Genomic DNA, 27,338 nt, shown 5'->3' with positions numbered 1-27,338 from the left:
TGTCTTTTCATGTGTCTGTTGGCCATTTGTATGTAAGAAGTCTAAGTTCCTTTTAATGCAAAATGATAAATAGAAATCAAGGTCTAAGTATTAGGTGTGCTCAATGCTGTCATAACTTTTAGATAATCTCAGTGAACATATGTAGTATATTACATGTGCATGTAAACACACATGTATGCCTATATCTATAATCACTTCTAAATTTATTTAACTAGATAGGTAAATATTAAAAATCATGAGCTTATATTGATAGTTTCCATTTCCAATTCAATGCCATTGTTTCTTCTTTCTATGTTTGTAACTTCCTCTTAAAATACTGCTCCCATTACTTTTAATATATTTACTCATTTGTTTAAGCAAGCTTTAATATTACTAACCCATATCATCACAAAAAGCTAACCCATTAACTGAAGTTCAGTAATTGTTTAAATTTTTTTAAGGTAAAATTACATGCAATGAAATACGTAACTCTTATGTGTACAACTTAATAATTTTTGACAAAGCTTATGCCTGTATAATCTTCAACCCCTCTACTTCTGCTAAACATGTAATGAAACCAGCCAGGGAAAGATCAAGAACATACGCTAAGAGGTTATTATAATGACAGACCAGAGAGTTTTATTTATTTATTTTTAAGATTTGCTTTTTAAGTCATCTCTATACCCAATGTGGGGCTCAAACTCACAACCCCAAGATCAAGAGTTGCATGCTTTACTAACTGAGCCAGCTAGGTTCCCCCCCAGAGAATTTTAGTAGATCAAGGAGAGGGGTAAGGACATGGGGGCTGGATAGAGAAAAGGAGATAGAAGTGGATTTGAGATCCATGTGGGTTTGAAGGACAACATGGGACATTTTCTTCTGATGTGTGTTATCTCTGTGACAACAGAGTGACACAATAGAGGTTTGTTATCAAAATATGAAAATATATTGAGAATTCATTTGCTTTTGAATAATCCTAATGGCTTCTTTTCCCTGGGAACAACTTTCTTGGGGCCACTTGTAGATTGGGGCATGCATTTATAAATTGCTTTCTACATTTGCTAATCTTAATATGAGTATATGAAATAAAAGAGAACACAAAACTTATCTTATGGTTGTTATTATTTAGTTTAGATGGCAATTCAGCCCTTCCTAGAAGGATGCCATTCAGCTTTAGAATTTTAACGAACAAACGCATCACATTCTAATGAGAGACTCTTGTCCTGAAGATGAACTGAGACATTATAAGGTCCTTTTTAAATTTTGCATCCTGAAATAATTATAGTCAAGTTATAAAGATCCCTCCAAGAATGTAATGTGAAATATAACTGTTTTCTTCTGTCTTGCTTAGGAGTGGACAGTATTAATTTTTCCAATTTAAACAGAAATAATATGTCAAGATCTCTTTATGAAGCCAACAGATTCCATTCCAAAATTTCCATATAGGTTATTTAGTTTTAGACTTCAGCTAATAGAAAATATTTGCCTTGCTTACTTTAATATATACTAAAATATGTACATATTCATAGTCTTAATTTCATTTATGTGATTCATATCATCCATATGAAAAATCCATCACAGATAATCCATGACTGGAGCTGCTATAAGTAAAAGTAAATTGTTGTCACTCACAACATGTAATTTCAACCTAGAGTTTACTGACAATAATTTTTGCTGATGTAGTCTCTTTATTGCTTTATTAAGGAAACTTTTATATTTGCATGACCATATGCTTGTATTTAAGATAGCCATTAAAAAAAGGAATGGTGCATGGACAGCTGGTATATTTTCTAAGGGGAGCTTGGATTCTGTAACCTGAGGAAGTTCATTGAATCTCTTTATAGTTCACATCTCAACTGATAAAATGGGGTGATGCACGCTCAGTGACCTGACCTATTGAGTTTAGACATTTATTCAAAAGCAGATTCTTTTTTTTGATACAACATAGTATTTGGTTATTTCATTGCTCTATATGTATATAGAAAAGTATATAGAAAGGTAAAGTATATAGAAAAAGGGAACAAAGGTGAAATAAATGTATCACTTTTCAATTGTATGGCTCAAATGTCCTAGTAATTATAATTGAGATATAAACTGGAAGGTTTAAAAAATTTATTTTTTTCTCAGACAGACTTTCCAAAATTCTTTTATGCTCTAAAGCCTCTTTTTGTTGAGTGTGGTTTTTCTATTATTAATAAATACATTCACTGAACTTCAGCAAACAAAGGGGTGAGACAGTGGAGTTAGGAAGATATGCTTACTGGTGACTGTGGGCAAATTTTGTTAATCTTTTTCAATCTCAGATTTCTTACCTGTAAATTGGAGGCAACAAAATCTATCTTGAAAAGATTGTAATGAGAATTAGGACTAAAATGTAAAGAATTTAGTATTACTGAGGAAAGAGAAGGGACATAATAGAACATCTTCACCATTATGTCCTAGAGTCAGGGAGCCTGTGTTATCTCTCTGATATCTGAGTAGACTCGGCCAACTTTTGCTTTTCACCAGTAAAAAGCAATGCCTGTTTTAGCTATTTCAGAGTTATTAATAAAGTGAAAAAATAATGAAATTATCTTTGTTTATTTTAAAATGCTATAGAAATAAGTGAAATTAATGTTTTCTAAAGTTCTACTGGAGTTTTGAAATCACTAGGTTTTTTTTTTTGTATTTTAATGGAGTTGCTTAGGTTGAAATTTTAAGAAATTACAACATGTCAAACATACACAGTCAAATGAGCAGTCTTTGTGTCATTCTCCATTGCTTTTTTTTTTTGTTTTGTGTTTCTTAAGCTTTTTAAAATTAGTTTCAGAGCTAGAATTTATTGATTCATCACTTACACATAACACCCTGTGCTCATCACATCACATTCCCTCCTTAATCCCCATCATCCAATTCCTCCATCCCACTTACCTCCCCTCCAGTAACCCTGTTTGTTTCCTAGAGTTCAGCATCTCTTACGATTTGCCTCCCTATCAATTTTCATTTTATTTTATTTTTCCTTCCCTTCCCTTATGTTCCTCTGTTTTGTTTTCTAAATTCCACAAATGAGTGAACTCCTATGATATTTGTCTTTCTCTGACTGACTTATTTCCCATAGCATTATACACTCTAGCTCCGTCCATGTTGTTGCAAATGGCAAGATTTCATTCTTTTTGATGGGTAATATTCCATCGTCTGTCTATCTATCTATCTATCTATCTATCTATCTATCTATCTATCTATCTATCATCTATCATCACATCTTCTTATCTTCTTTGCTTTCTCATGTGGCTGATAAGCAGCATCACTAGAGTTGACCTGAGGCAGAACTAAGACTAGTCACTCTCAGCTGCCTCTTGGTGTCCCTGGCCTCCCCTATGACACCTGCTGCCTGAGATTCCCTATTTTCATGCTGAATTTCATCTTCTTTCTCATTGCCTCTATAAGTTACATTTTAGAAAAAGCAAAGATGAAACTAAATTATTAACTGTAAGCATTAAAAAAATGAGTCGTGACATAAAAAAATGTCCTTTTAATATTTTTTGCAGCACATGATCATAAATATGGTCACTTTTGTAATAAATATTAGAGGGACTTATCTATTTATTCCCATATCCCATTCAATATCTTTAAGAAGCCCAACCTGTTATATTTGTATTAGCTTTCTCTTCTTCTATTATTTGTCAATGGCTTTACATGTGTGTTTTAAAATTATGTGACTTTATTTTCATGAAACTTTGCATCTGTTGCAAGATTTGTAATCGTACTTGTCACTATATTTATTTGACATTATCTTAGCATTACATTATCAGATGTTCATGATATTTGGCAATCAGCAAGAAACAGATAAAACACTGTACATGATGGGAGAAAACAGAAGGTAGTGATTAAGTCAGCAGTGAATATGTGTGTGTTATTAAGACTTTTGCATCCTTATACGGACTACAACTGCAGAGAGTCAAGATATACAGAAGATTACTTATAACCTATGAGACAAGCACTACTATTATCTTCATTTCACACAGGAGAAAACTAAGTCTTAGCCATTAAAAACCATTAAATACATAATTATGTGGTCAAGACCATTAATTTTGCATGAATTCAGAAAAGGATATTGAGTCATACAACGAGAGAAGATGGGGATGATAGAGATAATTTAGTAATGTCCAAGGCAGGTAAACTGATTGTCCCAAACCACATAATCTCTTAGTGACAGAGATGAGTTTTAAAACTACAGCTCCTTGCTTTTTCTAAAATGAATTTGTGACAAAATTAGAAAATTTATATCTTAATTGTGAGATTCGAACTGTTTGATAATGTACATCGTGAAGTGAGCCCCAACTGGATGACATGAACTTGATACTACAATGACGCAGAAGAGGTGGGGAAAAAATAGGATGATTTGGCCTTTAAACTTGTCTATATGGAAGCTTTATTTTTTTTTAAAGATTTTATTTATTTATTCATGAGAGACAGAGAGAGAGAGAGAGAGGCAGAGACACAGGCAGAGGGAGAAGCAGGCCTCATGCAGGGAGCCTGATGTGGGACTCAATCCCGGGTCTCCAGGATCATGACCTGGGCTGAAGGCAGCACTAAACCGCTGAGCCACCCGGGCTGCCCTATATGGAAGCTTTGGTGTGTATCAGACACTGTTGGGTCCTGCGGATACCAAATTAATGAGTAACTCATAGACTGTTAGGGAACAGAGAAACATTTACCAACAAGGATGCTATAATGTAGTAAGTGCAATTTGAAAGGCAAATCACACAATGCTGTGGACACTCACAATGGAGAGGAATTAATTCAGCCTGAGAGATTTCTATTGATCTTGTTGTGGTGTTTCACAGAAGAGATGAGATTTGAGTTTAGAAGGCATCTAAGGGGCTGAAGGCTATGCCAATCAGAAAGAACAGCAAAGGTATGAGGTAGCATACAGTAAAGTGTGTTAAGGGAAAAGCAAGAAATTCAACAAAACTCTAAATATTCATGCAAGAGCCTCAGAAATGTATTTTGAAGAATTCTTAGATTGTGAAAATTGCAGAACCATTCTGTTCAGAAAAGCCTTGCTAATTTCAAAGTTAGCTTAAATAAAAAAATCTTTTAGAGTTCTTTTCCATTCTTCTGGTGTCAGCATTGGCAGCCCCACCAGTGACACTTACATTTTAATAATTGTTGCAAGCTATAAGCGTTGACCACCTGCGACTAACCACAAATTCTCATCATGTAAATGTATTCTGCCTATATGTCTTTGAAGAAACGTCTGAACGTTGCCAGACTATTTGCATTTCAGTTATGAATGAAATTCAATAAAAGGTTAAGAAACTTTTATTGAAAGTTTAGCACTGACTAAACATGAACTGATGCAATGCAAATCTTTCTGGTTCCATAAACAAAAGCTCAGGCTTGGATTTGAGGATTGTGAATCTGGTAAGGAGTAAAATTTAGTTTTCTAAGAAAAGAGATTACCTGAAATGTTGGGATTCTATGGAGTCAAAAATAACCCTCTCCTGAGTTTGTAAAATAAGACACATAAGACAGATGGACATTTCTTTAAAAAAAAAAAAGTTGTATTACTGATAAACTGTTTAAAGATAATGATTTAAATTTACAGTCAAAATAATTTTCCAATACTTTATCCCAAGGTTGCATAGACTGATCTCCCAAGTCACCAGCATAGCTGGACACTACACAGCCCTCCGCTAGGAGAGAGAAAATCAGATGTTGTTTGTTCATTCTAAAAATATAATAAAAAAAATAAAAAAATAAAAAAATAATCATACACCTATTATGTGCTAGGCAATAGAGATATGGTGTTGAATAATTTCTGTGCTCATAATGTTTGACTGAAGTGAATAGGTGATTTCAGTATAGCATAATGATGAGATATAGGGCACTAAGAGAGAACAGAAGGAGCCCAAAGCCTTAAGGGATATTTTCTATGGGATATCCAAGATATGCCTTGAAGGAAGAGTAATAGCTTTCTAGTAAAAAGGAGTGTTCTAGACAAAAAAATGGAGTGTCTGAGGCATAAAGAACCTTCTTTAGGTGATTGGAGAATATGAATGCACAGAGAAATGGGGAAAAGAAGAAAGAAGAGAAAAGGAGTATGGAAAGGCAGGAAAAGTTGGTAGAGGACAGTTCAGGAGGGCTTTGCAAGCAATTTTAGGTACTTCCCATTGGATCTCTCTGAAAGTGAAATAATAGTAAACTGAATGGTTTCCAGCTGGAGAATGATGTGTTACTTCAGCCACTTTGTGAACTCTATCAGGAAAGATGCCAAGAGGATGACGATTTGGGAGACTTGAACATCAGTAGAGGCAGGAAGGTTGGAGAGAGGTAGACAGATTTGAGAAGCATATAGGATGTGCCATCAAGAGGAACTAGTAGCAGGTTAGCTGAAGAAGGAGGAGTCAAGCCCAATGCCGCTCTTCTCTGGCTTAAGTGGAGAGGTGATGTGCCATTCTCTAATCAAAGAAGGATAAGGGTGGGTAGAGGGTGACTTAGAGTGATGATAATGAGTTAATTTAGATTGATGAGTTTAGGGTATCTAGGGTTCATTACTGGCGGTAGGATATACAGAAAAATGAAACATGAATATAATCTGGGCTGGAGATAAAGATTTGAAGAACATTAACAAGATGATAAGTTGACCCAGGCGTTGATGCTGCAAAACCTAAAATGGGAGATATAGAAATGATTTTGAACAACAGATCCTTTGGAAAGTGATTATTACAAAAGATTCAAGTGTTCCCCTTGGGCAGTTCCAAAGCAATCTACATTTAGTCCATATTATGGGCTACAGTTGCAACTCTTTGCCATGGATTTATTTGTTATGGATTTGTTTGCTTTTCTCAGTTACAGCTGGAAGAGATTTTCTCCCATGTTCATCTTTGCCCAGTATATGATTTGGAGCAGCTCAATGCAATTAGCAACTTCAGTTCAAATACTGCCAGGATTGGAAGAGCAAAGTGTGACATGTCCTACAAATTAAAATGCATTGCTAAAAAAAAAAAATGCATTACCAAGTGTCTTCAGGGTGCCTTGGCTCTGTGTGATTAGCTACCCCATTCATCATGTGTTCATGTAGAATTTTACTATTCTGTCTTTAGAGAACACAGGTGCCCAATAATGAAGATGTAACTGAGTTAGAGGATTCTATTTCTGGAAGAAAACTTAGAATCTACTAAGGCCAAACCTCATTCAAGAATCATATATCTTAGAAAAACATTAAAGGCTACTCGGGGCAGTTTGTCACTGTGGGTCAAGATCTATTAGCGGGCGGTGAAGTTACTTTGGTAGGTTACTACTCGCCTGTTTTAAGAACTGAAATAAAATACAATAGAGTAAAATAGACTAGACTAGAAAATACCAAAGCACGTCACACATAGAACAGGTAAATATTATTTTGTAGAACAAGAAGCATGGATAGGAATAGAGAAGTAAGGCATTTTAGTGACAATAGCAACCTGAGTCAATGTGGGAAAGTAAGAAAAAATGAGGAAATGTGTGGGGAATGTCAAGTGGTTTGTGATAGTTCTTGTTGAATATAAATGTAGACGACTTATGAGAGATAAAACTGGACCATTCCTGGAGCCCATATTGCACTGGGTCATGAAAACCAACAAAGGAATTAATATGTTGTTCAATAGGCAACAGAGAATCATGGAAGATTTCTGATCAGGGCATCAACATGATAGAAAGCTTGAGGCTAGAGCTGTATGGAAGGTCATCTTGCACAGGGACCAGCGCGTGTCTGTAGCAATCACCCCACATAAGGAACTCAAAGCTCTATGTGCCAAATTTCTTCCTGACTCGGGGCTTTCTACAGAATGTTTCCTTTCCTCAGATGCTCGCCACCACAGCTACTACCACCTTATGCTTCAGTTATTTACTTCTAGTCTTTCAGGCATCAGCGAAGTTCCCTCTCTGAGGGTAACTTCCTGACCCTCAACACCTGGTTAAGATTTATATCCCACTTACAGTCAAATAACTAATGTGCGATTATTTAGCGTCTGTATCATCTAGTAGAATGTGAGGTCCACAGCGGAGGGAATTTGTCTTGTTCAAAGCAATTAGTGTGGTGCCTCTGACATAAAGTAGGTATCTATTAGGACCAAGGAAGGTTCAATGGGAGGAAGTGACATGGAACTGAGTTTGGGGGGATAAATTGGAGTTTTCCATGTGGGAAACATAATGGGGAGAGCCACTCTAGGTGACAGTTCTTCAAGATCAGAAAGTAGGACATAACATGATGTTTAGGGAGACCTACCATAAGTGTGGAATTTCTGGAGAATTTCAGGAAGCAGAGGACAACAAATAAGGCTGGAGAGGTGGGCGGGAGAGGGTTGCCTACTCCCCTAAGGAGCTGAGACCTGGTTCTGAAGGGAACACGGAAGCACAGCAAGCAGGAGGGGTGGGCGGCATAAATACAAGATCAGACTTCGTATTAGAAATACTGTGAAGCAGGTAGAGTGAGGGGGCGAGCTAGAAGCAGAAAGATGGATTAGGAGGCCACGCGATCAGCCAGGCAAGAGATTATGGGACTAATTTAAGGCAGTGATAGCGGACACAGAAGGAAAAGGATCTGTGAATGCTGCAGAACTTGGAGAGGCCCTGGGGGCTGGGGAGAGAGGGGGGGCAAGTAGGGTCTTTTCAAGTTTCTTGACTTACAACATCAGATGACTAAAGGACGGATGGGACAACCAACCAAGGGAGACGAGGACCTCAGAGATGAAGAGGGTGGATCCCATTTGCAGCGTGGGTCATTAGGGGCAGCCCGACTTGCTGTGTAAAAAGTGACATGTTCCATGATGCCGGGTCTCCACTAAGGAAATTGTTTGAAGCTCATCCTGGAAACAAATAGGTGTGAGTGAAATCACTGAGAAAGAACAAAGCAAAGCTCTGAGGTCTGAGTATAGAATCTTGGAGATCGATGATAGCGGGGGTGGGAAGAAGGGGAGCCAGGGAAGTAAAATTATTATTATTTTTTTTTTCAGGGAAGTAAAATTAATGTGACCAGAGAGACAGGAAGACATTCAGCCAACGCATCGCACATCACAGGGACAACCTCCCCGTGACCGCCTTCGGGCAAGTTCGTGCTTGTGTGTGCTTCCCTGCTCAAGCCAGGTGTTTCCTACACTGGGAAGCCTTCCTTGGTGGCCCTTTTCAATGTAAATGTTCCTTGTCCTTTGTCACCAGCTGCTATGTGTGTATAATGTGCATTTTATAGACACTATCCCTCACGTTTCTGTCTGAACATCCACCCCGATGCTCGACTGTAAGCATCTTGAGGACTCGAATAATGTGTCATCCCATTTCCTATAGAAGATGCTTAACAAATGTTTGTTGAATAGAACACTTTGGGAGACACTGGGTACCATTTAGACTCCCTCAGAAAGGGCCAGGACAAATTCCATCGAATTCCATCCCCACTTGACATTCCCAGAGTACAGTCATTTGCAGTTCTTGCAATACCTCATGTTGATCTCTTTTCCTGGAAAACTCATCTCCTATTAATTGCCTAGTGAAGTCCTACTAATCTTCTTTCAGAGCCCAATTACACCTTCCAGGACACCCTTGTCACTGTCAGCCCAGACCTCAAACCATCATCAAACCCTCAGACACGAAAGTTAATCATCCCTCTTCTGTACAAACTCTGTCTTATTTATATTTACGATTGCTATTTTATTTTATTTTATTTTATTTTATTTTATTTTATTATTTTTTGCACTGACCACACACTCTGGTTCTCATGTGTTTATCTCTACGTCTCACATCCTAGACTGTGCGCTTCTTGAGGGAAAAAACAGTCTTGAGGCTCAGTCGGTGGAGAGTCTGCCTTCAGCTCAGGTCATGATCCCGGGGTCCTGGGGTCAAGCCCTGCATCTGGCTCCCTCTGCTCAGCAGGGGACCTGCCTCTCCCTCTCCCTCTGCCTGCCGCTCCCCCTGCCTGTGCTCTTTCTCTCTGTCAAATAAATAACTAAAGTCTTGAAAAGAAAAGAAAAGAAAAGAAAAGAAAAGAAAAGAAAAGAAAAGAAAAGAAAAAAAACAACAACGACTCAAAGACCTGTGGCTCCAGCAGCTAGCACAGAAGCCAGCGCATGGTGAGTCCTTGGGAACTGGGTTTGAATCTGAAGGTTCACATCTTGAGGCCATCCCGTGGGCTCCCGCTAGAGGGCACTAGCAGCTCAATCAGCCTGGAAGAGCTTGGGGTGTTTCCACAGGCTGAGACTTAGGGTCAAGGCCACTGGTAAAGGTACCAGGACTCCAGCCCGGGGTCTGCATTCCACCAGGGCAGCAGGACAGAGAGTGGTTGCTCTTGCTTCTGCCTCGGCTTCTCTGCTCTGAGTACCCTACTGGATTTCTAACCCCCCCTTGGCCTCCATGCTCCCTGACGTACAATGTGTTCTTACGGCCCCAGGTGGGTCTAAGGAACAGCTCTAGTCAAGTCTTCTGAGCATCTTGTACAAGGCCCCGGGCACTTGCCTGACTCGCCTTTGCAGTTCTGTCCTGACCCTGATCCTCTCTTGCTCCTACAAAGTCTCAAGAAATGTTTGTTGAACTGTCAAGTCATGATTTCTCCACCAGAGGCCATTAGGTAGGGGACAGACCTGAGACCAGTCATGAGTTCCAAATGACCTGGGCAGGATAGAGGAGAGCAAAAATGAGGAGACCCTGAGGTCACGCTAAGATTTGTGGTGTGAATGCCCACTTGACTACGGAGGAGCTGGAGCCTTATCTGACCTGTGACTGGTTCTACCGTTCAATCCCGGTGTGAAGTCATTCCATTCTGAAGGTGCTATTTTAGTTTATCAAAAATTAAATATGTTCTCCCCTCCCAAATTCCACTGGAGAAGTATATCTGTCCTACTAAGATACTTTTATCAAGTTCAACAGCCTTCTTGTCAAAAGTTTGTTGCAGTTAGTCACTCGGAGAATTATAAATATCTTTAGCCTCAGATGTGGTTGTGTTGGAGGAGGGGAGGGTGAAAAGTGCGGAGAAGGGTGGCAGTTGGCTTTGTAAAAGCCATGGCCATACTAAGTGGTTTGAATTGCTTCTATTGTTCTTCCCCATGGGTCTGAGGTTTACTGGACGTGCTGACCTGAATGCCGATGGCCCCATGGTGGTAAAGTTGTGGGGGATGGTTGGTGTTTTTCTTGGTCCTTGTGTTCAGATTGTTTTTCCTGCAAGGGGCGGTGGTATTTCTCTTGAAGAACTATTAATAACTTATTTTCATCTTGTAAACAGTGTGCGTAACTGATGGTGTTTCCTTCTTCGCAATGGTTGTGTTTGTGCAATGGCTGAAAGTTTTGTGTCTCACGTCTAGGAGACTCATTTTTCCAACTGAATAAAAATAGCAACCATTATTGAATACTTCCTATGTTCCAGGCGCTGAACCTATGTGCACCCAATCCTCCCTACTTATAGTAATTTACGAATTAAGTTCCATTTTTTATCTCCATTTTACAGATAAAGAAAACTGAGCCTGGAGAAGTTGAGCAAAGTGCCCAAGGGTTGCTCAGCCTTAGTTCTTTGTGATGCCAAGGTTTGGGTGGCAGGTATGACATTAGATGCATATAAAATATCTCATTTATTTATTTAATATTATTTTTTCTAAGATTTTATTTATTTATTTATTTATTTATTTATTTATTTATTTATTTAGGAGAGAGAATGAGAAAGCAGACGAGTGGGGTGGGAGGCGGGAGGGGAGGAGCAGAGGGGGAAAGAGAGCAAGGAGGAATGAATGAATGAATTTTCAAGTAGGCTCTGCACTCAGCACACAGCCTGCCCTGGGTCAGATCCCAGCACCCTGAGTCCTCGACCAAGAGCCGAAACCAAGCATCAGTCTGACATTCAATGGACTGAGGCCCCCAGGCACCCTTCATTTATTTATTTTTATAAAATTAACCAAAATTGTTCTCTAAGTTTGTTTCTCCTGGGTCGTAGGAAATTCAGCCTGAGTCCCTATTGGAACTGAGCGTACCAGGATGCTGTGCTGTGGTCCTCGAGTTAGTTGTAGGTAGTACGCACGGTCGGAGAGACAGTCACTGGTCTACTGACTGAGGACCAGTGACAGTCTCGCTGTCCCGGACTATAATCTGATCCTTCTGACCCGACCACGCTCCTGCTCCATCTCACAGTTGAGGCATCCAAGGGCATCCTTGGAGTTTGGAACTCTAGTGCCCAGGGTACCACTCTCATGGCACATCAGAGAGACACTCCACCACCATGTGCCACCTTCCTAGAAGGCTGTTTTCATACTGAAGAATGTGTGGTCCCTGACTTTGGCCTTTTTCCTGAGTTTCTCAAAATTCCTCTCTACTCTCATCCTCAGGGTAAAAGTAGTGTAGTTTTTCAACAAGCTCTCACTTCACACTAAGAAGAGTCCTTCACTTTAAGTATCTTCTGTTTTCCACCCTGCAAAAATCCCAGAGGCTAGGAAATAACAAAGGCCTAGCTGTGAGGTAGGGGAATACAGGAAGAATAAAGGTAAGCTAATAGTCCCATAAATTGTTCTATCATATGCCTTTTTTTTTTTTTTTTAGGTTTATCAGATGGGTTAGTCTGAATAAGTGTGGATTAGCTGATGAGGTGTAATGAGTTTTGATGCTGTCTTTCCCTAGAAAGTCTGTTTTATAGAACCCATGTCTTTCACTAGAAAATCTGTTCTATAGAACCCATGGAGAATAGTAGTATTTCTCCTAAACCTCTGGTTTATTTATGTTATGGATTCCATGAGTCATACGGCAGACATTTCCCTTTCTGTGGGTCTTTGGAGACATTTTGATCAGCTATGTGCCTGTGTATTCGGATATTCCTAGGAAATATTTTCTAGGTTGAAACTTTTGAAATAAAGATTTGTTTTAAAAATACTACACATTATCACGTATGTCAGGACATGGTGGGGAGGGAAGTCTAATGAAAGTGGTCTTTGATTCAGTCTTTTAAAATAATTTTTAACATTTCTCTTTTTAAATATCTAGATTTCAGATTTTTATGTGTAACTAAGAAATATGGTGTCACTATTAAGTAACACTTGTTTAGATCCAATACCACAAGTATATATATATATAAAAAAAAAAGGACTCAAGAACATATAATGCCTTCATCTTTGTTTCTTAAGTTTTTTTTTTTTTTTTCTCCATGGAGTTGGGGGGAAGAGAAAGTCAACCCAGAAGACATGGAATTGCTGGGCCAACCAGCTGGAAGCAAAGCACAGTATGGATTTGCATGTACTTATACCTCCTCCGCCCCAAGGCCGCTCCACAGACTTGAACCTCCCGACCCTCCAGAATAGGAGAGAATTGAATTGGGTTCCACTTAAGTTCCTGGAGGTTGGCATGTTCCCCGTGGGCACTCAGTAAATATTGACCAAATTGAAGGTTGCCCTGTGTTATCTTCCTTTTTCTCTTTTTCCTTCCCTGGTCCTCTGGGTGTTTCTGGGGCCTTGAAAATTTACATATATTTTTCTTTAATATTTTTTTTTTCAGTCTTTCTGTCTCATCAGTTCTCAGTGTGAGGCGGCTCTATTTTAATATCATTTTTTCATATTTGTTTTCTCTGTGTCTGGATCTTCTCTCAGTTTCTGTTTTCTTTCTCTGAGAGTCTCCCTCTCTGTTCCTCCACTCCTCCTGTCTATCTCTCTGCCTGTCTGTCTCTCTCTATACACACATACCTTTCTTTTTTGTGTTTGCTCACCTCCTGGAGTCATCATCTAAAGGGGTTCAGAATCAGCCTCCCCAAAATGTGCCACTTTGGCATGTGGATTCTTTGAGCTGAAGTCAGTCAAGGTCCAAAAGATTCAGCAAGAGCTTTTTACCATCCTCTGAGCTACCCAAGAGAATTTAGATAGAGGGCCTCATCCAGGAAGAGAGCAATCACCAGGCATAACTATAAGGAATAGGGGCAAGTGTGGTAAACAGGGGAGAAGGAAGTGCAGAGAGGGCCTGAAGACCAACTTTCTGGGTCCCGTTACCTCTGCTTTGCATGGCAAACATTTGTTTGCCAAACATTTGCTCTTCTCCTTTTCCTATGAATTATCTTCCTCCTCTTTGAGGTCTCAGACTCCTATCTCCTTCTCCTTAGCTCAGGATGGCATGTAAGCCTTACTTGCCTGACTGGCTGGGGATCTCCTATTGTTTTGGGGGCTCCCATACGCATGCAATTAAATTTGTTTTTCTTCTGTTAATTTTTCTTATGACAACTTAATAAGTAGACTAGCCAAAAGAGTCTAGAAGAGTAGAAGGAAATTTTTTCATTCCCTATGCACAAAAAATCATTGCCTTTATTTTTTGAGAAATTAGACATAGTTGGAGATTTTTTTTTAAGTTCTCATAATAATTAATTTTACAGTTTCCCCTTGAAATTGCATTTTTGGTCCCTAAATATGGGAATGTGGGAAAAGTGAGTTGGTTTATATTAAACACAATATGTTCTAAGTCAGCTCCTCTCTGAATTTTCTGTTTGCGCTCTACCCAGACAGCACTGCATTCCTCTGCTCCTTTGACACAAATACAGCGACATTTCACCAGGCGACTATTAGCCTAGAGGGAATACTAACTTCCCCCTTCCCCTAGAGTTTATATCTCATTCCAGTAATTTGGCCCCAGATACTGGCACAGGAACACACTGGTTGCACAAAGTCCTTGGAGCCTGATACTTTTTTGTTCCCTGTGCCTCCGATTTTAAAGACTGAAATGAGACACTGACTTGCTACTACTTTCCTACAGCCACCTTCTGGTGAGGATTTAAAGGGTGTGATCAACCTCCTCTGGGTTTCACACAAGTTACGGTACTGCCTTGGGCATTAAGACTAATTCTCCAACATCCATGGTGCCTGGAAAGGTAACAAATAAGTTGTTATCTAAGAGGGTATATGCAGGATTGAACTTTAAAGTGTCCCTGGTGTGGATAGACTATAAGCAAAACTTCTGCTCGTGTGTTTATGAGAAAAATCATATTTTGTTTTCTTTTTAAGCTCTCATCATTATTTCTTATATAGCTCTCTAACATGTACCAAGCACTTTATGTAAAATATCTCACTTAGTCTTTAGAGCAACCTGCAAGTTGATATAGTAGCCTCCAGCCCCCATTAGGCAGATGAGAAACTGAGGCTAAGAGAAGTTAAGTCAGTGACAAAAATCATAGTAGAGTTGAAACCTGTTATGTATGAGTGTTTTTATGTTACTAAGTCATTTTTTATTACTAGAAAAGAGCTATTCAAGATTATTTTGGTGCAAAATTAATACTAATTCATTTGAAATCCTTGTTTTTCTTAAGCTTAGAAGTTAGTTTATAAATTTAATTAAGATACTCATAAATCTAGCAAGTCTTATAATTACTTTGAAGGATTACTTTACAACTTAATTAAATTCTTTTAATATTCAGCCACATTTATCAATGTGATATATTTTTATTTCCTTTTTAAGTACATTGTATGACTTAACAATCTTCCCAATAACTTAAGTGATTCTTATGAATCTAATAAATTAAATTTATAGATATGGTGAACTGTAGGTTCTCTTAAACGTTCCAAGTGAAATTTCAATCTGAAATTACAAGTCTACAGCAATGAATCAATTACTCATTTTAACTTGGAATTTATAAGGTTGACCTGTTATTCTAATAGGCCTAATTTTCTTGAACAGTACAAATAATTAAACTTGAAAATAAGCACAGATTCCTAAATGCAGATATATTTAAGAGTGTTAATTTTTATTATTTTAGTTTTCTTATACAAAGCACTAAATTTTGCTCTCATTAAAAGATAAGGACACAATGATATCACCCCAATAATTTTGATGTTACTTTCCTAAAGTAATTTAAGGGGCAGCCTTCTCAGTTTTCTGGTGTTTCTTAAAAACCAGAGTTACCAACTAGACATGACTGGACCCTCATCTGTAATGCTATTGGGACACATTGAGCACTATTTACCTAAGTCCATTCTCTCTGTGGTGGACAACACTCTAAGATGACCCCAAAGATTTCTGCCCCCTGGTGCATAACATGCATAACCATCTCCCTTTGAGTTTGGGTAGAACTTGTGAATATGAATTACCACTCCTGCAATTGTTATGTTACATGGCAAAACGAGTTTCCCAGATGTAATGAATTTCCAGATGCAATGAATTTGAGTTAATCAAAAAGGGGGAAAAATTTCCTCAGTGGGCCTGATTTAATCAGGCGAGCCTTAAAATAAACAAGCAGCAGTGACAGTACTTTCCTGCTGGCCTTAGAAAGGGACCTTCAAGCCTCAACTGAGATCATAGCCCTGGATGACACCTTGGTTTCAATCTGATGAAACCCTAAGCAGAACTGGGGCGGGGGGGTGCAGCTAACTCACCCCCATAGGAACTGTGAGATAATAAATTTGTTTTGCCTTAACTTACTAAGTTTGTGGTAATTTGTTAGAAATTGATTAAAAAAACAAAACTAGAGACACCTGAGTGGCTCAGTGGTTGAGTGTCTGCCTTTGGTTCAGGGCACGATCCCGGTCCTGGGATGGAGTCCCAGGTCGGGCTTCCCTGCGAGGAGCCTGCTTCTCCCTCTGCCCGGGTTTCTGCCTCTCTCTGTGTCTCTGGTGAATAAGAAATAAAATCTTTATTAAAATAAAACAAAACTATTACATTCTCTAACTGGGGTGCTCTCACCACCTGTGTGCTTCAAGTTCAAGTTATGCAAACCTAAATCTTCTGTCTACTAACAGAGATCTGAGCCCACCCCCACCCCCCAGGCTGTTGTCCCTTGATGGAATTTTGCATCATTTGCCACCCAAGATATTTAAATATCTTCTTACCTACAAGAACACTGTCAAGTTTCTAAGTTCCTGTAGATAGGAACTTGAGGGAGCTCCTTTGTGTTTGTTATATTCTTCCTATATTTAGGCCATAACTCTCCTAAACAACACAATGACATCCCATTGAATGCTATGTATCTTTCATCATTTTGTCTAACTGTTCCAATGTCAGTTTCTGGAAAACACTAAAGTCCAAATCTGTCTGATTCTAGATTCAGACTCCTGTTCTTCCCTTTAGTAAACAAGGATAAGCCTTTTGATGAGCAGTCATGAGTCCTGAAATGATATTGAGATTCCTATTGTCCCTCATCATCCTGTGAACCTTCTAAAATTTCTCTGGCTCGTGCTTCTTGTTGGGTTCTCTCTGGTTTCCTTAACACAACAGTAATCATATTCTAACATCATCACTTCCTTAGTCGCTCAAAAATGTATAATGAGCCTTCATCAAGCGATCCTTAAGTCTACTTGTGCATTTACTCGTTAAGCTGTTCTCTTAACTATACAATGATAACTGATCCATAATACACAATACCCTGGGTCATACAAAGAGTAAAAGGTACAATCCCTATTCCATAAGCCTTTATGATCTAGTTGGAAACAAGATATGGACACAAAAAAATCCATAATTTTGTATATAGAATAATATAGGTTAAGTGATGTCACTGGTAAAAATAATTAGTGGAGGTACAGATGAGGGTAAGTCAAAAAACTTCATGGAGCAAGTGGAATTTAAGTTGATTTACTCATTGAACCAGCACATATTTAGAATTGCTAAAAAAAAAAAAAAAAAAAAAAAGAATTGCTGATGTGTCGGGCACCACGTTAGGCTCTGAGGGCCCAAGATAAGGCAGGGTCACCCTCTTCATCAGGCTCACATTGGAGCTGAGAGAACAAAAGCATAAGAAAAGCGTGAGGACACACACCGTGGTGAGGACACCGTGAGAAACGCCGTGTCAGTGATGTATACGATGTAAAGCAAAGCAAGTGGAGGGAGGGATTGGGCTGCCCATGAGCATGGGTGGAAGCCAGTGGTGAGGGACCATTTCAAGAGGTGACATTTTCGCAGAGCCTGGTAGCCTGAGTAACACTTGTCTTTTGTTATCCGTTTCCTATGTGCCGAGGACTGTCCCCAAGCACTTTACCCTACTGAACCTCATGTAATCCTCACCGATCAGGGATATAATGGCAGTAAAGGACCCTAAAATCATCCCATCACGTCTTGTCTTCTCCTCCACCACTGCTCCGACCAAAGCTACTCTCACCTCCCTCATACTCTGTTGGAAGCTGCTCTCTCTGCTGCTGCCATGACCTGGTCTCTTTGTGACCTTTTAAAGCCACCATCAGGTAACGTTAGTGCTCTGAGCAAGCTTTCCGACAGCTTCCCATCTTACTTGCTTTAAAACCTAAGGTCCTTAGCCCAGCTTCAAGATCCTACATCCTTTTCAAGGTCCTACAAGATCCTCAAGTCCTGCGACATCATGTCCTAACACTGGCTCCGAATCCATCACCCTACAGCCACCTCCCCCGCTCTTCGCTGCTCCTCGAACGCACCACGAGGGCTCCTTGCTGGCCTCCCCACCTGGAACAGTCCCCCAGATGTCGCACACCTCGCTCCCTCATTCACTCAGGTCTCTGATCCAACGTCATCTACTCAGAAATGCCCTCCTGACCAGCGTGCGGAAAACATAACCCAGTCTCCTCCACTCCCGCATCACTCCGCTTCCTAACCCTGCTCTATTGGTCATCCTGACATTACCAGATATTTTCGGTCTTCCTCAACGAGAATAAAGGCCTAGAGCCTTACACTGTTCTTTACTCTATCCCCAGTGTGCGGTCTAAGCCTGGCACTAGAAGCTCAGGAACCATTGTTGAATCTGTGGGCTCATTAGTGAATGAAATGTCTTGTCGACCGTGACACTCTGGGCCTACGGCAGGGCTGGCCTTTGGATCCAGTCTTGTCTAATTCCAGACTCCTAAGTTTTTTTTTTTTCTTTTAGGGTTTTACTTATTTATTCATGAGAGACACACAGAGAGAGGCAGAGACCCAGGCAGAGGGAGAAGCAGGCGCCCTGCAGGGAGCCCGACGTGGGACTCAATCCCGAGACCCTGGGGTCACGCCCTGAGCTGAAGGCAGATGCTCAACTGCTGAGCCCCCAGGTGCCCCCAGATTCCAAGTTTTTAAACACTGGTTATGACTAAGGAAGAAGAGAAATAGTAAGTTGACTCTGGGGAAATCTGGAGCATAGAGGATGTGAGAATGAGGGTCCTGAAGGTACAACGGGAAGATGGTTTGGGACAGATCATGAAGGATCTGGAAGTCTTCGACAAGAAGCTTACAGTTTCCCCTGTGGGCATGGAGAGAAGGCTTGCAGCTCGGCATGCAGAGCCCCTCGAAATGCTAATGGTGACAGCTTGAGACCATCTGAACTGGGGAAAGGGCATTGATCCACACTCTGATGTATATACGTGTACTTCAGACGTTTTTTTCATTTCCATTCTACAGAACACTGCAATCTGAAAGGGACCAAATGGAGAATTTAGTAAATAGATTCCTTCCTGGTATTTTTCACACCTGACTTGGTATAGACTTTTAAATGCTGAAGCTTTATGTTACGGTTGGCTCCCATCGCCAATCTCTTTTGGTGATCATTCTGCACGTTGCATGTTGGTAATCATAATTATTATACTTCTTTTTTTAATACAAATGTGTATATGTTGTTCCTAGTACCTGTCGAGGAGCATCCTTTTATTTTTACTTTATTATTATTGTTGCATGTATGTATGGTGGGGGAGTCAAGGAGAGAGGAGAGTCAGGTTTCTGAATCCATACCTCTTATTATTTCTTATGGGCAAGGAAATAATTGAAGTTGACTTCTTTTCAGTTCAATTCTAGATTCTTAATATAATAGATTTTGTTTATTGCTCTTGATACTTATTTTCCAATGAAGTCCCTGAATAATTTCTCTCTGTTTTTAAATTTCTAAAGTTTTGTTATCCTCTCTGGTGCATTAGAGAATATAAAACAGATTTTACAAATCTGTTTTACATGTGAGCTGCTTGATTTATGTCAAGCATTTTCTAGCTGGGTGGTTGTGCTGGTTTCATAATATGCCGAAGCTCATGTTCAAATACAAACTATAGACCAGTGTGTAAACAAGAGCAGAGAAATATTTTCTTTCTTCCACTGAGTAACTCAAAATAAGGGTGGGAAAAGGCAGCTTCATATGGGTTTAATCCTGGCTGGAAAGCAATGAGGCAACAACACTGTCTCTTTCATTTTGGTGGTAATCGAAGCATGCAAAGCTGTGGGTGTTGACTCTTTGAAAATCAGCAGAACTGTACCATGTATGCTGGCAGGCAGCACTCTGGCCTTTCTCCAAGTTGAGTAGGAAACAGCTCCAACCAGCCCCCTGGCTGAGCAGGAAAAGCAGCAGCATGGTTGTGCTGCAGGAGGTGCCTAAGAGGCATGAAGGGCACCGGGGAGATAGCCTTTTATGCTCTCAGGCAGATTCAAAGCTTCTAAAAAGCCACCATGTGAAGAATCAATAATAAATGCCTAGAAAGAACCACAGAGGAGGGCGGGGAAGCTCAGGCCTGGCAAAATGTATGTTGACCTTCATTTTCCAGTCAGCTTCCCAGGCTTTTAAAAATCCTTGAAGATGCTGAGAAAGGGCCATGCACTCTTCTATAGTAAGAAAGTAGGCCTTGATTTGTGTATTTTTTCATTCTGATGGAAAGACATGGGATATAGCAGTGCTGTTTTTTTTTCTCATACATCTGTGCAAATGAGAAAAATGTCCTTCTTCCTTAGAGATCCCACTCCTCCCCGCCTGGCATCTTTATGCTGTAAACACCATGCATATAATTTGCAGCCATCTGAGATAGAGTGAGCTCTAGGACACTGCAAGGGTGTGGGAGGTTTGTTAGGAAAATAAAATGCTTGAGAGTTCCTGAATTTATCAGGAGTTTGAAGGAGTTTTTTTCCCCCTTTTTGATACCACCTTCACTTAGATTTATATGCTGCTGACCTACTGTATCTAAACCTGTGCCAAATCAACCCTTTGCAACACGCAAATTAAAAAAGAAATCTAAATCTAGTGCATCAAGGGAATTTCCACTTACAGTCGTGCTTCTCCATCTTCTTGGTTTATATTTTATTTATGTTCTGTTAATGATAAATATAATCGTTTTATTTTATTTCTCTGTTGGACAAATTTAGTTTAAATACACAAAGGCGATTATTTTAATTTTAAAATTTACATGTAAAGATTAACATAGCTTTATTCAGAAAAAAATTAATCACTAAAAAATAATAAGAATCATGATACAAGCTGAATAATATATCAAATTAGTTGTTCAGATCAGGTTCCTATTCTAGGTTAGTATGTAATTATTTTTATCAAATTTATGCCCTCTAGTTTTCTTCTCACAGTGATGTCAGATGATTCCTGCTGTGATATCTTAATAAAACCTTGAACCAAGAAAGGAAAAATGTCAGATCACTAACTCCCTCTTGAAAGCCCCATGTATCTCTGAAGACTCCTTTTTAGGTTCCTTCTCTTGGGTTAGTTTGCTTTATTTACTGTTAGGACTTAACCTTCCGTTTTACTTAGTACCATACTTAGTACCTCTTCTCCTGTCCTTCATCCCTAAATGTTGCTCTTGACCTTTACTGTGTGACTGCCGTAAGTTGCACATTAAGCACGTGTGAATCCTTCTTCACCTCTTTCAGAAGCTTCATTTGGTGCTTCTATGTTCTACCATTGTAGTGCAGCTCAGTTCAACAACTATCCCTTGATGAACTATTATGTATAGACTTCTAGACAAGGACTTTGGGGGACACAAAGTTGAAAGAAAGATAGACCTTGAACTCCTCATTCAATAGACAATCACAACAATGGTAACAATAACTGATATTTAACTTTTATTCAACATAGTACTAGAAGTCTTAGCCACAGCAATCAGACAAGAAAAAGAAAGAAGAGGCAAAGAAATATTGGTAAAGAAGAAATTAAGCTGTCGCTATTTGTAGATGACATGATACTAAAGATAGAAAAATCTTAACAACTCCACCAAAAACTACTAGAAGTAATAAATGAATTCAGTAAAGTGGCAGGATACAAAATTGATACCCAGAAATCAGTAACATTTCTGTACAGGAACAACAAAGTCACAGAATGAGAAATTTATAAAACAACACCATGTACAAATGCACTGAAAAGAATAAACTACACGGGGATAAACTTAACCGAGAGGTGAAAGACCTGTACTCTGCAAACTATAAAACACTAATGAAAGAAATTGAAGATGACACAAACAAATGAGAAGATATACCATGTTGATGGATTAGAAGAATTAGTATCATCAAAATGTCCATATCACCCAAAGCGATTTAGGGATTCAGTGTAATCCCTATCAAAATACCAACAGCATTTTTCACAAAGTAGAACAGACAATACAAAAATTTATGTGGAACTACAGAAGACCCCAAATAGCCAAAGCAATCCTGAGAAAGTCCCAGATTTCGAGATATACTACAAACTATTAATCAAAACAGTATGGTATTGGCACAAAAATAGACACATAGATCAATGGGACAGGATACAGACCCCAGATATAGCTCACATATATATGGTCAGTTAATCTTTGACAAAGGAGACAAGAATATACAATGAGGGAAAGACAGTCTTTTCAACAAATGGTGTTGGGAAAACAACAGCTGTATGTAAAAAAAATGAAACTGGACCACTTTTAACACACCCACAAAAATAAACTCAAAATGGACTAAAGACCTAAACATGAGACTTGAAACCATTAAAATCCTGGAAGAGAACATAGGCCACAATTTCTCTGACAGGCATAGCAACATTTTTCTAGATATATCTCCTGAGGCAAGGGAAACAAAAGCAAAAATAAACTATTGGCACTACACCAAAATAAAAAGCTTCTGTACAGCAAGGGAAGTCATCAACAAAGCAAAAAGACAACCCACTGAATGGGAGAAGATACTTGCAAATGACATATCTGGTAAGGGGTTAATACCCCAAATCTATACACAACTCAACACCAAAACAAGAAGCGATCTATTGAAAAATGGGCACAGGACCACTTTTTTTCCAAAGAAGACACACCGTTGGCCAACAGACAGATGTCAAGATGCCCAACATCACCAATCATCTGGGAAATGTAAATCAAAACCACAGTGACCTATCACCTCACACCTGTCAGAATGGGTAAAATCAAAAACACAAGAAGCAACAATTGTTGGCAGGGATGTGGAGAAAGGGGAGCCCTCGTGTGCTGTTGCTGGGAACGCAAGCTGGTGCAACCACTGTGGAAAACAGCATGGAGGGTCCTCAGAAACTTAAAAATAAATATTCTATGGTATGTTCTTATCATTGGTTTACCAATAAGAACCCTGAAGCTTGTAGAGGGTAAGTTGTATTCTTAAAATCAGGAAGCCAGTAAGTGGTAGATTGAACGTAAGAGGCAGGAAGTGCCAAGAGTTACCCAGAACCAGACTGAGGCCTTATCTCAACTGTGTGCTCGTGGACTGACGTGTGCACACACGTGTGTTCATTCAGTCACAAAGCAGGTTTAACATAATCAGAAAGCTGCTTCTTGGGGATTCCAAACTCACTTCCATTAGGCACTTAACTTGGCCTCATCCATGTCACATGAAGAAAGCGTGAGACAAAGTCGTACAACACACAAGCTACGAGGTGGGGTAAGAAGTCAACGAACCTTTGAAGTCAGTCCCTCTGTCCAAGCGAAGGAGGCTCTCGGTTGTGTTCAGGGGTGTGCAGGGCAGACGCCTCGGCAGGCCTCTGACCCTTGTGATGCTGTCAGACATGAAGGCTGGGCATCTGGAAAGCCTAACAGTTGGCTGCAAAAATCCCCCCTTTTCAGAGGAGTCAGGTCAGTCTTGGGCCTTTGCGGGCCTCCCCTGTTTCTGTGGGTTATCATCAGCCTGGGGGTCGTCCACCTGTGCTGGTGTCCATGACAAGGAGGCTCAGCGGTGATGGACTTGCTGCTTAGGACGCCGGGGTGCATTGCAGAGGTGCAGAGGGCCCGTGGCCAGCCGGTCTCCCCGTCAGGGGCCTCCCCACCCCAGAGGGGGCGCATGGCCAGCCAGTCCCCTCACCTGCGCCTTCCCACCCGGAGGGGGCACACGGCCAGCTGGTGCCCTCCCTGGGCCTCCCCACCCCAGAGGGTGCATGGCCAGCCAGTCCCCATCGGGGGCCTCCCCACCCCGGAGGGGGCGCACAGCCAGCTGGTCCCCTTCGGGGCCCCCCCACTCCTTGGTGTCTTTGGATCCGAGGCCTGGAACCGCCAGCAGCCGGCCCTCTGTCCATCGCTCAGTGATTGTGTAACCAAGACCGGAGACACGATCATCCAAAAATGATTTGTTTGATCTGAGACTGCATTTCCTGTGATCCCCTTTTGCTATGAACACAGTCGCCCACGAAGGCAGATGTTACCCCGACTTACAGTTAGAGGCGGATAAAGCAGCCAGAACTGTCTCCGTGGGCTTGACCCTCCTGCCCCCGCTGCCTGCTGCCCTTGGGAGAGGGCTCTCCTCCCTAACCTACAGCAGCAGATCTTGAGAAAGAAACAAACCAGAAAAAACAAAAAACAAAAAACAAAAACAAACAAAAAAACTAAAAACCCAAAACCCTCCAGCGTTCAGATACGGGAACCCAGAGGATGCACAGGGTCGCGGGGTCGCGGGGTCGCAGGGTGGGCGCCGCACAAGCTGCTCGGGCCCCTGGCCCTGGGCAGCCACAGGAAGGGATGATGCTCGGTTATGCCAGGGTGAGGTCACCGGCCCTGGTCCCCTAAGGGCCCAATGGGGCTTAGCACAAGTTCCTATAATTTGGAGAACCGAGTCAGAGAGAGCCCTATGCTCGGAGGCTCAGAAAGGGACTCCTGAGGTCGCCCTTGCACGTGGGGGCACCGCGTGCCCAGGGGATGCCACCCAAACTGGAAAGGCAAATCCAGAATGGGTCTGCGGCCTAGACTCCCTGTAGGCCAGATGCCTCTGTATATCATCCTCTGAATAAGCATCGTGGAACCACTTATGACATGCCCTGGTGTCACCTCCCCAGAGGTCAGGCAGCAAAACAGGGAGCTCCAGGGGGAGGAGGAAGCCTGGAGGCCAAGGGACCTGCAGGCTCACCTCCTCCTGTGGCTCACCGAGCCCCGAGCCCCCAGCCGCTGGCCTGTGCACAGGCCGACCTGAGGTGGGCCACACAGCAGCAGGTGTCGGGGCTCCCCAGCAGGCCCCTGGCGCTCTGCTAGGCCGCATCTTTTCCGGGGACCTTGTGACTTCCTGACGCACCGGGACTCCCTGCCCCGACAGGTGCCTCCCCCGGGGGTGTCCGGAGCACACAGGAGCCACCCTTGTCACGGAGGCCCAGCCCCTGAGTCCCCGTGTCCCTGTCGAGGGGGGGTGGGGGGGGCAGATGCCTTCTACGTGACCCAGGGCTCTTCCCTGAATAGTCAGGACTTGTCCATGAATGGATAGAAGTTTACCATACAAGCTGTTCTCACAAGTCAGGAAAGATTCCTTTGAAAACTCCTGCCAAGATGAGATTCTCTGAATGTTCCCAACCCAGTGTGTTCCCTGTTGGGAACACGAGCCACCGGCAAAGTTCCTTTGTTGGTGCTTTCCCTGATATTTTAATTATATTCTCCAAATTCCACCCAACATTTTCTTTGACCCAATGATTATCCTCTTAAGGTAAAAATGCCCACGTAGTAGTGGAATTTACGTGTATCGTTGGTCTTACTCCAAAATGGAATCACAAAGGCCAAGAAGCACATTTTGCTTCTAGTCGGAATGGAAAGTAACCTTTAGAAGGGCCTGATAAATTGGATTTCTTACGTAGTTTTCTGATAATCATCAGTTTGACTCTGTTAAGTACCAAGTGGCATTTTGAGCCTGCAAGTCGGCCAGAGAACTACGTCGAATTCCCCGCGTCCTCGGCGACCTTGAACACCTCAGCGCATTTCCGTAGCCTTCTGTTTGTCTGATAAGGAGCATGTTTAGTTATTTTCTGCTCTTGTCAAAGGCACAGTCATCATGTCTTTCAAAAAATGGGTTACGTAATTCGTTTAACCCATAGAAGAACGTTAATTTTAAAAATTCCATGAATTTTCAAATTCCTGTGGCGTTTGGATCAAGGCTCACTTTTAGGCAAAAGAACATTCAAGGTCCTCTTTGCTTCTTGAAACCCCTTCCTTGGGAGCCACTCTTATCCCCACCAGAGATAGTCTGATCCCCCTGACAGTCTTACGGAAGAGATGTTATTAATTCTACATTATTAATGATGAGAATGAGACTCGAGGAACCTAAATACTGGGCCCCAGGTGATGCAACTGTAAAGTGGCCCAGGCAAGGGTCAAACTGTAGGTCTGACACCAAGTCTAATCTTTTTACCTACAGCATGACTTTCTTAGCATTCCCTTCTTTTTCTCCCCCCAAAAGTTCTCTCTTGACATTTCAACCCTGAGGCTCCCACAACCCCATAGTGAGAGGTCAGGATTCTTTTTTTTTTTTTTCAAAGATTTTATTTATTTATTCATGAGAGACACACAGAGAGAGGCAGAGACACAGGCAGAGGAAGAAGCAGGTTCCCTGTGGGGATCCTGATGCGGGACTCGATCCTGGGACCCCGGGGTCACGCCCTGAGCCAAAGGCAGACGCTCCACTGCTGAGCCATCCAGGCGTCCTGAGAGGTCAGAATTCTGACAAAGAGATGACAAATAGAGGAAATGACCAAATAATATACAAGCCATGATCTTTACCTATCCTTTTGTTATTTTCTCAAAACTATTTGGTGGTTGACAGTTCGCCCTCCAGGTGTACAGTTGATAGTACTAGGCCAGCCTGTCGCTGGGCGTGAATAGCAAGGCTAATCATCCAAGGTGCAATGATGCTTACCCCAGCCCGGTGGGTTGCCAGGGCAGGTGACCTGATACAGTGGAGACGTGGGCGTCCTACAGAACCAAGGTCAGGCTGCTGCATGGGGCCAAGGACACAAGTTCAATTATTTGAGCTCATCTATAAAATGAAGGCAGGGGCACCTGAGTGGCTCAGCCAGTTAAGCATTTGCCCTTGGCTCAGGTCATGATCTTGGGGTCCTGGGATAGAGCCCGTGCTGGGCTCCCCACTCAGTGAGGAGCCTGCTGCTCCCCCTCCCTGCCCCTCCATCCCGCTCACGCTGTCTCTCTCTCTCTCTCTCAAATAAATAAATAAAATCTTTTAAAAAATGAAGGTGGAGATTTTTTTTTAACACATAGTAGCTATTATAGTTATGGAGTCATTTCGTGACAATCTTTTTTTTTTTTTATATTAGTTCTGTATTGTTTATGGGCAGACATTATAAAGGAAGTTTCCAATCCCTGGAAGAAAAGGATATTTCTTTTCGTTTTTTAAAACTTAAATTCAATTAGCCAACGTATAGTACATCATTAGGTTCAGATGTGGGGTGCAATATTGTGGCGATCTGATACACAGCAGGGATTGGTCTCCTCTTTTTTTCTTTTTTAACTATCCATTGAATAAATGTGTGGGTG

General features: G+C 41.1%; 1 protein-coding gene and 1 long non-coding RNA gene across 5 annotated transcripts in view; one reads left to right on the top strand and one right to left on the bottom strand.

Moving 5' to 3' along the window:
* Positions 1-27,338, bottom strand: part of PTGER3 (prostaglandin E receptor 3) — a 223,171-nt gene that overhangs the window by 53,833 nt on the left and 142,000 nt on the right. The window contains exon 3 of one of the 4 annotated variants that reach the window (XR_004816684.2): positions 8,629-8,807. The exons of 2 other annotated variants lie outside the window; for them this stretch is intronic. Coding sequence is in view for 1 of the 2 variants with exons in the window: in XM_049111801.1 (XP_048967758.1) it covers positions 26,334-26,507 (174 nt within the window). In the remaining variant the exon portion in view is untranslated. Of the gene's footprint in view, positions 1-8,628; positions 8,808-26,304; positions 26,508-27,338 lie in introns of those variants that run through there. One more of the 4 variants, XM_049111801.1, reaches the window with a different exon arrangement.
* On the top strand, positions 10,942-14,314 carry LOC112641068 (uncharacterized). Its single transcript, XR_003124466.3, has 3 exons — positions 10,942-11,084; positions 11,429-11,517; positions 13,112-14,314. It is a non-coding gene; the product is annotated as an uncharacterized LOC112641068 (long non-coding RNA).

This window comes from Canis lupus, chromosome 6 (genome assembly GCF_003254725.2).
Source record: "Canis lupus dingo isolate Sandy chromosome 6, ASM325472v2, whole genome shotgun sequence".
NCBI lineage: Eukaryota > Metazoa > Chordata > Mammalia > Carnivora > Canidae > Canis > Canis lupus.
Note: the sequence above shows the minus strand (reverse complement) of the source record. Positions and strands in the feature narration are given on the sequence as shown.